The sequence below is a fragment of the Rhinoderma darwinii genome, chromosome 11 (assembly GCF_050947455.1).
Source record: "Rhinoderma darwinii isolate aRhiDar2 chromosome 11, aRhiDar2.hap1, whole genome shotgun sequence".
In the NCBI taxonomy this organism is placed as follows: Eukaryota; Metazoa; Chordata; class Amphibia; order Anura; family Rhinodermatidae; genus Rhinoderma; species Rhinoderma darwinii.
Window position 1 is genome coordinate 81,014,629 of NC_134697.1, and position 13,439 is coordinate 81,028,067.

A 13,439-nucleotide genomic window follows, 5' to 3' on the forward strand; every position below is an offset into this window, starting at 1 on the left:
AAAGTTTGGTCCGTTTCTGTGGGGATCTCAGCCCTTTAACGTTCCAAGAGACTATTTTCATGTTATTGGGCCATGTATAAGATGAGCTAAAGTGCCTAAAAGTCGTGCTAAGTTCGGGGAGTCAGATCCGTCCTTTTCCAAGAGCCATGTATAAACATTAACATTAACAACATAACCAAAACCTGGCTTATAAGCCAGAACCAACAAGGCCAACCGGCCCTTATCTAACGAAACCCTCAAATCACCTGCGGCAAGGGTTAGCAGATCTTCATACCCACTGGTGTACGTGACTTCGCTTTTTTCTGTTATGTCAGAACACGCCCCTCCCTCCCTCCCCCTCCCCCCCAGCCTGCACCTATGACTCCTTCCCTGAGGAAGTAACACCAGCCCTTGCCCCCTCATTACCTCTTTGTCGCCTGTGCACACTCTTATACATTTCCATATCATCAATTTTAACATCCTAACGTCCATTTGGATTATATCTTCATGACTTTTATGCAAACAGACTTAAAATCACATATCCACATGAATCTTGCTTCGCCTCAAGGTTTCCCTACCTCCTTTTCCCATATCTTCTATCACAATTTCCCCCAGTCTGCCATCTGTGACAGATACAGCTAATCCCTTGCGTGGAGGAGGCATTGTCTCATTCCCGGTCAGTCCAACCCACCAGGAAAAATCTCAGAGCCTGATCTAACTCCCTCACTAATCTCCTGTAGTGAAAACGCAGGGAAATACCAGAGTGCATACATTTCAACCTTATAACATTGTAACATTATAACAATAGGCCAGCTGTTGACCGGTACAGAGTGCCGTATACTACCGCCAAATATCTCCCTCAAAACTTTCACATTATCTGTAAACTTATCTGTATCTGGTCAGAATCTGCAATTGGTCTACAGCGTCCACAGAATCATCATCACATCAGCTTAAATAAAATGTGCTGAAAAGATCTTCGTCCTTCAATCAGTAGGACGTGGATCGGGTGCGGTCCCGCGTACGCCTCTGCGGTTTCGGAGAGTCCCCTCCATTTCCGGCTCGACCCCCCCGGGATATCCAGGTGTGGGCATTAAAGCTTCTGCCCAGGTTCGCTCCATATTTAGTCGGTTCCGTTTGGCTTCTCTCGACTTGCGATTTGGACTGTGTACTGGACTGTGACTCTCCTCTTGCTGTGGTCTGCGCCTACAAAGCTCCGTAAGTGCGTCCTCCGCTTCCTGTGGCGTGGTGAAAACCTTGTTCCGCCCGTTCTCTTGAAACACCCGCAAGATTGCTGGGTACGGCAGGTTAAAACGTATTTTTTCGCTTGGAACAGCGCGGTGCAAATTTTGCTGAAAGCCCGCCTTCGTTTTGCAACTTCCGCCGAGAAATCCTCAAAAAGTAGCACTTTCATGCCCAGTATTTCCAAGGGATGCGATCTGCTGCGGAAAGCTTTCATAAGTGCCACCTTATCATTGTAATCCAACAGCTTAAAGATTACTTGTCTGGGACGAAGCGAACTGTGGTCTGTTGCTGGGAGGTTTCTGGGGTCCGGCCCCACTCTGTGCGCCCTCTCCACCCGGCAGGGACGGGGAAGACCTAAAGCTTCTGGCAATGTCCTCTCACACACTCGTTGCAAATCAGAAGATATCACCGCTTCTTTCAGCCCCACCAGTCGCAGGTTGCTCTTCCTGGAGCGGTTTTCCAGATCCTCCACCTTGTCCCCCAACTGCGTAGTAACAGACAACACCCCTCTGAGTTTGGATTGCAGACGCTCATTTTCATCCTCCAGCAGCGTCATACGCTGCTCTAACTCATCAGCTCTGATAGTGACTTGTGCCAGCTCCGCATGCACGCGGTTTAGGGAATCTTGCACCGTTTTTTCCAGCGCCTTTTGCAGGTCTGGCGCTATCTGTTTGGCTACTTCTCGGGCCAGGGCTACATAATCAATGGCTGCAGGAAGAGCGGACATTATGTGCTCTGTCGGGCTTGAAAGCTGGGACTGATGGTGCTGCAGCTCATCTTCCTGTGTGTATAGCAGGGTCGCAGTGGCGGGAAGCGCCGCCATCTTACCTCCCTTTACCACGGCCGCGGCTGAGTCTTCCATGGCTGGCTTCTGCGCGCTTCTGAGGAGGTACCTGTCCATACAGGCACCACCTGTGATGATTCTGTGTGCAGGGCTGGTGACTTCACCGCTGATTGTCGCCGCCGAAGCGACTATTATAAGCAAATAGGCTGGACGGGAGCGGGAGCTCAGTCACTCGCGTCCTGCATCTCCAGCGCCGGAACCGGAAGTCGTTTTATTAGGTTTAATATTAACCCCTTAATTTTATATTGTCATTCCATTGTTTCACATTTATGTAGATTTATTTGAGGTTGCTCATTTCATATATTTTATTTTTATTTCGTATTTTTTCTATTTTTGATTGATGCATATTAGTATTTCTTTATCTCAAATCCATGTTTTTTTCACTTGTTCATCAATTTTTTAGGTTCAACGTATTAATTTTTTCACTTATGTCACTACCACTATAATTCTATGTTTAATCTCTACTTTACAGAGTTTCTCTCTATTTATTTAGCAATATATATCTATTTGCAGTAATGTATTTGGGACACATCATTTCAACTTACTATTATATCAATCCAGGGTGTTGATCTATAGAGTGAAGGCATCTTAGTATCTTGGACTTCAACAACCATCTTCAACGATGAGGTGCGCATTCGCGTGCTGTGGTTGCTGGCGGAGATGCATTGCCCTCTTCGGCTCCTTGGGCGCACTGCGCATGTCCGGAACTCCCGTTACGCCTCGGGAATCTGGATGTGCACTCCAGCGCTTGGAGCCGGAAGTGGGGCATGCCTCTCTTCCGGTCTCGTCGGTGAGCATGCGCCGTTCCTATCATTGTTGTGATGGTGTACACCAGGTACACTTATCTCTAAACTATATAAGGGCTAGATATTGTCAGGACACAACACACACCCCCTGAGGAAGCACCTACAGCGAAACGCGCGTTGCGGGTCTCTGTGTTAGAGCGTACATCGATTTATAGAATATTTTTGCTGCTATGGGTAAGGCTGTCTTCTAGGCGATATTTACATGCACTGACACTTTCTCCTGTCCCCCCTTCTACTAGTCGACTATGTTTACAGGGATTAGAGGTAATTAGTATGGAACCCCTTTGGGTCTTCAATAGATCTTGCAGCTATCTAATACAGCCTTTCTGGCTTTACCTGTTCTCCAGAAATTTCTAGGTTTCGCTCCATAAACTTTACTAGAGACTTGTCCTTACATGTTTTTTAATATATTGTTTGTCGTATTTGTGTAATAAAATGTTCATATTCTTATATGCTTTTGGCTACTTGCTCTAGTTCTTTTGTGTATGGTTGATATAGTTATGGAGCTGCCTGCAGGGTAAATCATGGGGGGATGTTGGTGCTATAAACATTACCCAGCCCTTAACAGAACTGCTTTTGGAGTTTATATATTGAATATAATAAAAGTTTCAAGTAATAAAAAAACCCAATATCGCCCTTTTCCCTTATCAAGTCCTTTATTATTGAAAAAAATAAATAAACCATACATATTTGGTATAGCCACGACCGTAACGGCCTGAACTATAAAAGTATTATTCTATTTATTCCACGCGTTGAATGGCGTAAAAAAACCCCGTAAAAAACTATACCTGGATTTCTGTTTGTTGGTCACTCTGCCCTACAAATATTGGAATAAAAAGTGATCAAAAAGTCGCATGTATCCAAAAATGGTACCTATAAAAACTATCTCTCGTCTAACAAATATCAAGCCCTCATACAGCTCCGTCAAAGAAAAAATTAAAACGTTATGGTTTACACAACTTAGCAACAGAAAAAATACATTCTTTTTACATTTTCTTGTGCAAAAAGTTGTAAAATATAAAAAAAGTGCTATAAATTAGATGTCGCCTCCAAATTCTTATGCAGAAATTCAGGTGATTCCCAAGGGCTCACTTACTTTTTCTTGCAACTGTATAATGTTGTTCACTTAGGGGCAAGCAGCCACTTTCACTGCAGAGATATACAGATAACACTCGCTCTCCCATGAATGATTCATACCTTAAAATGCATTTGTTGCTGCTGATTTTCACATATAAGTGTGATTCACAGTCACCCATTTCTGGATCACCCAGTGTTCCTGTAATAAATAGAAATAAATCCAGTGTTTGAAATGCAATTGGAAAATTGATTCTGTGATGATTAAATGAAAATGCAGTTTTATTTAAATAAATATTGTACAAGTATGGGCTTTTTAAAATATTTTTTTAATTTATGTATTTTTTATTTTTGCAAACGTTACAAACAAGCAAACGAAAAAAAAAGCAACAAGATGTCCCAAGACAATAGCGTCTCTGAACACTTATACCATTATTTTGTATATTGTATAATGTACAAATTGTATAAAATACTTCAAATGGTCCTGGATAAAGCGATGACAGAATTAGAGATTTTACCCCAAAGACAAATTGAAAGAGTGTCAAAAGTCTTAGGACATAAAACACACTAAATAAACCATAAAGAAAGGGAAGTATAGAGGGGGAGGGGGGGGGGAGAGGATGGACATGTGTATCCTCCACTGTCACCGCGATGTAGTATGTATATTAAGGAATCATATCATGATCGGTGCCACACCAGTCAGCTGATGTTCTAGATACCAAGTTGTGGAGCCAAAGCATGCCCTTAGTTTTTGTTTTATATGAAGTGGTAAGAGATCTATAAAGTTCTCCCATAACATAAAAAAGGCTTCAGTTTTGAGCTCTTTTCGAAGAGAGGTTTCCACCCAATCCATTCTGAAAAGATAAGATATTTTTTTTCTAGGAAAATACGATGTGTGGGGGGTGTATTAATTATCCAAACCTGGAGGATCGCCTTCCTAGCAGCCGCAGGGACATAATATAATAATCTTTTGTGATTTTTCGGGAGGATTATCGAAGGTGGCAGTATCCCAAATAGACACCACTTTTGGGTTGAGGGGCATTGTATGGACAGGGTTTTCGACACAAAATATTGTATTTTTCGCCAAAAGTCAACAATAGTTGGCCATAACCAGAGACAATGTAATAAGTCTGCGTGCGGTGATCCACACTTTAAACACGAATGGTCAGAGGAGTTACCCATGAGAAAGCCCCCATAAGGGGAGACGTAAGCCCTATGAGCTATATTAAAGGATATTTCCCAGTACATGGCTGATGGGAGGTATTTGGCAGCCATAGTTGCAGATGACAGGATGTCTTCATGAGTTATTTGATCTAAGTGGTCAACCCAGTAAGATACACCCGATCTCGATTTAGTGTAGTCCAATGGTTTTCTTAAAGTGTTATAATAAGTAGTGATCAGTCTTTTGTGGCATTGATGAGATGGAGTTAAGTGACAGAAGAAGTCATCCCAGTCTTGATCCTGTAAGTGTCGAATGACCTTGTGAGCAGAGCTACAGGCCTGCATGTAATAAAATGGGTGTTGTCCCAAAAAATCGTATTGTTTACGTAGTTCGTTAAATGAGTAGGGACGACGAGTGAGCATGTTAATTATCTGGTTAATGCAGGTCAACCCCCTCCGAGCTCATCCACGAAAGCCCGCATGGGGATTGGGGGCTTGGAAGTCAAAGAAGTATGGGCTTTTAATAAGAAAGATGAAGGGCAAAACTATTAATTCACATATCAATTATTTGTTATTTATTACTTATATTTTCTACAGGGCAATATGAATAATTGTACATTTAGGCCCCATGCACACAAACGTAAAAACGCCCGTAATTACGGCACGTTTTTACGGGTCCATGGACTTCTATTGGCCACGGGTACCTCCCCGTATGCTTACGGGAAGGTGCCCGTGCCGTTGAAAAATATAGAACATGTCCTATTTCAGGCCGTAATTACGGCATGGGCAGGCCCATAGAAGTCTATGGGGCTCCTGTAATTACGGGTGACTACGTGTGTACACCCGTAATTACAGGAGCGTTGCTAGGCGACGTCAGTAAATAGTCACTGTCACTATATTAGATATAATGGAAGAAGGAAAAATCAAAACATGGGAAAAATTATCAGTTGATTTTGACTTGACGGAGAAGGAAAGATTCTCCTATATCCAATTAAAGCACGCATTTGATAAATTTAAAGATGGCAATCCTCTCAATAAAGACCATATGGATGACTTCTACAAAAAACTGAGAAAATACAAATGTGAAAAAAAACCTCTCTCCAGGTTGTATAAATCCCTGATGGAAATAAAGTCAAGGAAAATAAAATTTAATTGTGTTATTAAATGGGAGAAGGAATTGAATAACGATTGTGTTCTTGATTGGAACATAATATTTCAAAATATTTCTAAAGTATCGATAAGCATGAACCATCAGCTTATTCAGTTCAATTTGATACATAGGCTTTACTATACGCCAGTCCTTTTGAGTAAGTTCTCGATTAATAAAGCTTCTAACTGCCCCAGATGTGGTGCAGCGGAAGCAAACTATTTGCACATGTTATGGAATTGTATTAAGATTGCTGATTACTGGGATAGAATTTTTAAAAACATTTTGGAAAAAATAGATCCAGATATAGTGTTTCAACCTCAACTGGTGTTGCTGGGTGATGATTCCAAATTAAAAATTTCTAAGGAAAAAAAATGTGGATTAATAAAACTATTATTTATTGCAAAATTACTAATAGTTAGAAAGTGGATATCTAGCTCCCCACCGGAGTTTAATGCTTGGGTAAATAATGTAAAAATTATAATGAAATATGAGAAAATCTATAATCAAGGCAAACACTGCAAAACCTATTGGGGGGAGTGGTAAGAATTTTTGTTCTTTTTGTTTTTTGTTTTACCAAGATCGGTCTTGAGAGGGTGGGGGGTGGGAGTAGGGGGAAAATGTAAAAATGTGCATAATTGTATTTTCTTTATTCCTTACTTGTATGGAATTTTATATTGTATTGAATAAAAAAAAAAAAAAAATAGTCACTGTCCAGGGTGCTGAAAGAGTTAAACGATCGGCAATAACTCTTTCAGCACCCTGGACAGTGACTTCTGATCACAATATAGGTCAACCTGTAAAAAAAAAAGACGTTCAAACTTACCCAGAACTCCCTGCTTCTTCCTCTAGTCCGGCCTCCTGGGATGACGTTTCAGCCCATGTGACCGCTGCAGCCAATCACAGGCTGCAGCGGTCACATGGACTGCCGCATCATCCAGGGAGGTCGGACTGGATGTCAAGAGAGGGACGCGTCACTAAGACAACAGCCGGGTAAGCATGAATTTCTTTTACTTTTTCTGCGGAAAGGGCTGCCCCCTCTCTCTATCCTGCACTGAGTACAATTTGGGAGTAGGAAAAAACTGGACCACCGGCGCTGCTTTGGTCGTAGAAAATACACAACCAACGTGATGGGTAATGTGTAGAGTTTTAATGTTGATAGGCTACGCGTTTCGACGTCGAACTGACGTCTTCCTCAGGCCAATCGACCAAAGCAGCGCCGGTGGTCCCGTTTTTTCCTACTCCCAAATTGTACTACAAGCTGACAGCAAACTCCGTTTGGCTGTGTTGTGGACCTGGCTGCAGCTTCCTAAGCCCTGTTGACACCTATTGGTGTCCACCACCTGAGGTGAGCGGAATTGTCGCACCGACCAATTTTTCAATACTGTATCAGATCCTGATTTGTGGCGCCGTGTTCCTTTTCTACCTTACCTAGCTATCCTGCACTGATAGAGAGAAGGGCTGCCGATTACTGCAGTGTAATTTTTCAGCGAAAATGTGCCCGTAAATACGGGTGGAATACGGGTCAAATACGTTCGACCAAGGACCCGGATTTACACCAGTATTTACGGGAGGACAAAAATACGTTCGTGTGCATGAGGCCTTACACTTACATTAATCTCTGTCCTCAGTGGAAGTAATAATCTAAGGCTTCGTTCACATCTGCGTCAGGACTCCGTTCATGGGTTCTGTCAGAGCTTTCCGTCAGGGGAACCCTGACTGAACCAAACTGAAAGCATAGGTTTCCATTTGCATCACAATTGATTTCAATGGTAACGGATCCGGTGTAAATAATTTCTGTTTGTCTCCGTTGCGCAAGGGTTCTGTCGTTTTGACGGAATGAATAGCGCAGTCGGCTACGGTATTGATTCCGTCAAAACGACGTAACCCTTGCACAACGGAGACAAACAGAAACCATTTGCACCGGATCCGTCACCATTGAAATCAATTGTGGTGCAAACCTATGGTTTCCGTTTGTTTCAGTCAGGGTTCAGTTCATGGGTTCCCTAGACGAAAAGCTCAGATGGAACCCATAAACGGAGCCCTGATGCAGATGTGCATAGACATAAATTTAGTATATATATATATATATATATATATATATATATATATATATATATATTATTTTTGATAGCATACATATATTTCTTCAACTTTTGCATTCTTTGTTCACGGGGTGATACTAGTGAGTGCTCAATATGATTTGTATCATATTGTCTTTATACAGGTAATGCATATATTTCTTTATAAAAAATACCCCGCTATGGCTGCTACAGCGGTAGTGACGCCAATGAGTGAAGAAACGTCCGGACGGAAAGGCGGCTGCTGAGTCGCAGGGACCGGGCGCTTCTTAAACAAGCAGGGGAAGGGAACCAGCGCACCTGCTGGAGTACCCCTAAGGCCGGCCCTGGTTCCATCTGCCACGCTAAGTGTCATGTGCCACGCTAAGCGCCATCTGTGCCACGAATCATCTGTGCTACATCTCGTGTCTGTCTGGACACTCACACAGAAACTCTTGTGCGAAGACTTTTGCATTGACTTTTTGGCCATCTGCCACTCCGCTACGGCGGAGTGGCCTAGTAGGTCAACATATCCCAGAATCGTTTCAGAAGGTAAGTAGAAGCCTGGAGAGAGGGGCATCTTTGCAGGGAAGTTTGACTCTGTACCTTATCAATGCATACAGAAAACGTACAGGTTGTACAACTCAATAAGCACTGCATTCAAATTTATATACAAATATACATGTGCTGGTGCTAAAACCAGCTCCGGATATATTGCATCTGGATACTAATAACTTCATGTATTATATGTCCTAGGGGGAGCTAAACTGGGAGAATCACCTGCATAGAATGATCAAGGTCTGATTGTACTGTAGATCATAGACTAAATAACAGCATGCAATGTCAATCAGCTGCTTCTAAAGCCAGCAGGATACTAGTGTGCATTAACCCCCTTCCCTCTGCAGCCATTTTTGAGTTTATTTTAACTTTTTCCTCCCCACATTACAAAATCCATAACTTATTTATTTTTCCATCGATATAGCCGAATGAGGTCTTGTTTTTTGCAGGAAGAGTTGTCGTTTTTCACTGCACCATATATTGCACATAATTATTTGTGGGGTAGAATGGGAAAAAAATGGACTCCATCATTGTTTTTTTGGTTTAGTTTCTACAGCGTTCACCGTGCGGTAAATTAATGTGTTAACTTTATTCTGCGGGTTAATACAATTACGGCAATACCAAATTTATATATTTTTTTTTAGGTTTTACTACTTTCACAAGAAAATATTGCTGTTAAAAATAAAAAAAATATTCTGTCGCCATATTTTTTCTTCGATTGAGTGGAGTGAAGGTTTGCTTTTTGCAGGGCAATTTTTTTTACATAAAAGGGCATAAAAGGGGCACAATGATGGCAGACCTGGGGCCTTCATTAGGCCCTTAGGCTGCCATGACAACCATCGGCACTCCGCAATGGGATGTCGGAGGGGGCCACCCCCTCTTTCAAAGGGCTCAGATGCTGCAGTTGCTAGTGACTGTGGCATCTAAGGGACTAAACAAGCATGATCCCGCTCGTTGCAGTGAAGTGTCGGCTGTAACATACAGCTGACACACAACTTATGGAGCGGGCTCAGCACGTGAGCCCGCTCCATACTTTACCTCCGGATTTCAGGAAGGGGTTAAAGGAGGCTTGGACTCGCGGGACAGGGATCATAATCATACCACTTTAAAAAGCATTAGCGTGGCCTTATCAAGAACATACAGTTAATTTCTTGTTGATTCCCCAGAGGTGACAAATCATCTTTACTGTACGAGCTGGGAAGCTGTGGAATAGTGCAGAAACGTCAAGAAAGGCTTAGATGATTTCTTGAAACTGAAATATCATCAACACTTACGTAAATGAATTAAATCCCTGTATTCCAGTCTGATCCCAAATAAAGGAGAAAAAACACCCCAACAATTGTAAAGCAATTTCTCCTGAGTACAGCAATACCCCATATGTGGTCATAAACTTCTGTTTGGGCACACGGCAGGGCTCAGAAGGGAAGGAGCGCCATTTGGCTTCTGGAGTGCAGATTTTGAGGGATTGGTTTCTGGGCGCTATTGCAAAGCCCCATCTGGGGTCTAAACAGTTGAAACCCCGCAGAAGAGACATCATTTTGGAAAGTAAACCCCTCAACGCATTTACTTACTGGTGTAGTGGGCATGTTAACCACACAGATGTTTTCCAGATATTGCTGTGCAGTGGATATTACAGAGTGAAAATAGAAATTTTTCCATAGATATGTCATTTCAGTGTCCAATATGTTGTGCCCATTTTGTGCCACCATGAAAAGACAGCTCTTTAATTATAATGCTGTGTTGCCCGGTTTTAGAAACACCCTACATGTGGAAGCAAGAGAGACTTTGATCCAGCGCTAAAGGTTTGTAAAAGGAATCAGAGTTCCAATTTGATTTGAATTAAAAATTTAAAAATGTCAAAGTGCAAGAGAGGGGTGAATCGCATTGATTATTCGCCTAAGCGTTTCAGATGCGTCTTGTGTCCTTAATCATGGCATGTGTGAAGGTCAATGTCAACTCCCAGCGTTTATTTCCGGTATGTCCGTTCAAGGCAAATGTCAAAAACACCTGTGATTACCGGAAGTAAAAAACACAAGGTGCAACAAAATATTGTATAGCAAACATTTAGCATAAGTATTTCATTATATATTATTCACCATATCGGCAAATATGCGCTCGTCTAGAGAAGCACTACAATATTATATTGAAGTGCATATGCAATTACTGATATTTTGTAAAGCTAATGAATTCAGAGACCGAATGTAAACACAAATAATAGACTGTGAAACATGAAAATGAAAAGAAAAATAGAAAACGAAAAACTGTTTTAAAATAATTGTAAAATGCTTGATAGAAAGCAATGATATGGTCTCTCTATACAAACACTCTAAAACAGAATGTTCGACTGTGAGACAAAAATATATGCCGGATTTTTTACGTATTATACTAGGCAGCTCTTCATAATATATACATCATTGGGCAGCGACCAGTTAACACAGTAAGATATATAATAGCTCTCAGACAATCCCAAAAGATGTTTTACATTTATTAGCTATGAGGCTGGGTTCACACGACCATGTTACGTCCGTAATGTGCGGAATGTATTTCGGCCGGAAGACCCGGACCGAACACAGTGCAGGGAGCCGGGCTCCTAGCATCATAGTGATGTACGATGCTAGGAGTCCCTGCCTTGCTGCAGGACAACTGTCCCGTACTGTAATCATGATTACAGTACGGGACAGTAGTTCCACGCAGAGGCAGGGACTCCTAGCATCGTACATCACTATGATGCTAGGAGCCCGGCTCCCTGCACTGTGTTCGGTCCGGGTCTTCCGGCCGAAATACGTTCCGTACATTACAAACGTAACATGGTCGTGTGAACCCAGCCTAATAGTGAAAAAGAGGGTTGCTGAATTATAGTAGAGCCTAACTTCAAATATGAAACAGACACTATTGGATAAATGAGATGTACCGTCTAATGAATTATGATTCCTATAATAAATACGTAAACTTTAATTTCATTTAAGTTCAGAAAAGAATAGATCAGTCAGCTATTTAATCAGTAGTGGAACAGGAGTTCCCTTTTCAAATTAAGCCCCCTTGGAAACCTGGTCTTGAGGCTGTATATCCAAAAGGCCTCCCTATCCAATAGGGTCTGTTTCATATCGCCACCTCGTGTAGAACCTTTAGTTTTCTCAATGGCATATGTTTTAAATGAGTTAACTGCCCGGTTGTGGCACGTAATAAAATGCCTGGCAGCATTGGAGATACCAGGAATATTAGGATTCCTGATATATCCCAAATGCTCCAAAATTCAGATTTTAAATGTTCTTGTTGTGCAACCAACATACATTAGTTTGCATTCTGTACACTCGATGACATATGTGACATGCTCACTATTACAATCGATGTATGTTTTAATGGTAAAATGTATAACCCCCCCCCCCCCGCCCCCAATCATAAAAGATTTTAGTGGGCTGAGCAAATGAACATATTTCACATGGATGAGAACCGCATCTGTAGAAGCCCCTGTGATGCAACTGTTAGGGATCTGCCAGGTACTACGTCTAGGTATACTCCTGGGATTAATCAATCCACACCTGAGGCCAGACCTGTTAGACTGACACCGTCTCCCACCAACCAGGGTGGCAGGCTCAGGAGTGGGAGAGCCTATCGCGGCCTGGTCAGTCGGAGTTAGCTCCGCCCCCTGTCCTTTATTACCTGCCGTGTTCTCTTCCTCAGTGCTTGTAATTCTTCTGGATTCCTGGCCCCACTGCTGCTTGCTCCAGCCTGCTTCTGCCGTGCTTCTGCCTTGCTGCAGTTCTGCTTAACCTGCTTCGCTTTGCCCCTGGCTTGCTTCCTTCTCCGTGCTCATGTTGGTATACTCCACTTCATCCTGGTCCTGACTATTCATTCACCGCTCCGTTTCCTCGCGGCGTTCCGTGGGCTACTGCCCCTTCCCTTGCGTGTTCCCTGTTTGTTCTCCCGTGCACTTAGACAGCGTAGGGACCGCCGCCCAGTTGTACCCCGTCGCCTAGGGCAGGTCGTTGCAAGTAGGCAGGGACAGGGCGGTGGGTAGATTAGGGCTCACTTTCCCTTCACCTCCTTCCTGCCATTACAGTAACCAGTTGGTATTGGTTTTGAATGATGTAAAAAGAGATGGAGAAAGTAGATTGCCTGATGTAGGTGCTCTGCGTGACACTATGTGGCATCCATCCCTTAATATTTCATCCAATTTTTCATCCTCAGAGGATTGGTAAATATTTGTACACAATATTTTTGATGTCTGAAAACTGGTTACTGTACTGGAGTATTAGTGTGGGTTTTTCTGGGCCACAATTCTTAGGAGATTATCTATTATTTTTGAAAAGTAATTGGTTTCTGGATTTGGATCTTACTACCGTTTTTGCTCTGTCTAAAGTCCACTTTTGATATCCCCTGCTATATAGCCTCTTACAGATTAGAGCTTGTTCCATATTGAAATTTTGAGTTTGACTGCAATTTCTCCTAGCTCTAACCATCTCTCCCACAGGTATGGAAGAGATGGTATGTCTGGGATGACTACTATTTGCATGGAGAATAGTGTTACTCGAGGTGGGTTTACGATATTTTCTGGACTGAACAATCTC

General features: G+C 42.4%; 2 protein-coding genes across 3 annotated transcripts in view; one reads left to right on the forward strand and one right to left on the reverse strand.

Moving 5' to 3' along the window:
- The window catches only part of RASSF4 (Ras association domain family member 4), a 211,266-nt gene that overhangs the window by 107,182 nt on the left and 90,645 nt on the right, over positions 1-13,439 (reverse strand). For both annotated transcript variants that reach the window (XM_075841830.1, XM_075841831.1), the window contains one exon: positions 4,069-4,147. In XM_075841830.1, the coding sequence (XP_075697945.1) occupies positions 4,069-4,127 (59 nt within the window). In that variant the 5' untranslated portion in view covers positions 4,128-4,147. The remainder of the gene's footprint in view (positions 1-4,068; positions 4,148-13,439) is intronic.
- LOC142663280 (growth-regulated alpha protein-like) overlaps positions 1-13,439 on the forward strand; it is a 91,677-nt gene that overhangs the window by 35,536 nt on the left and 42,702 nt on the right. The gene's annotated exons all lie outside the window — the stretch shown is intronic.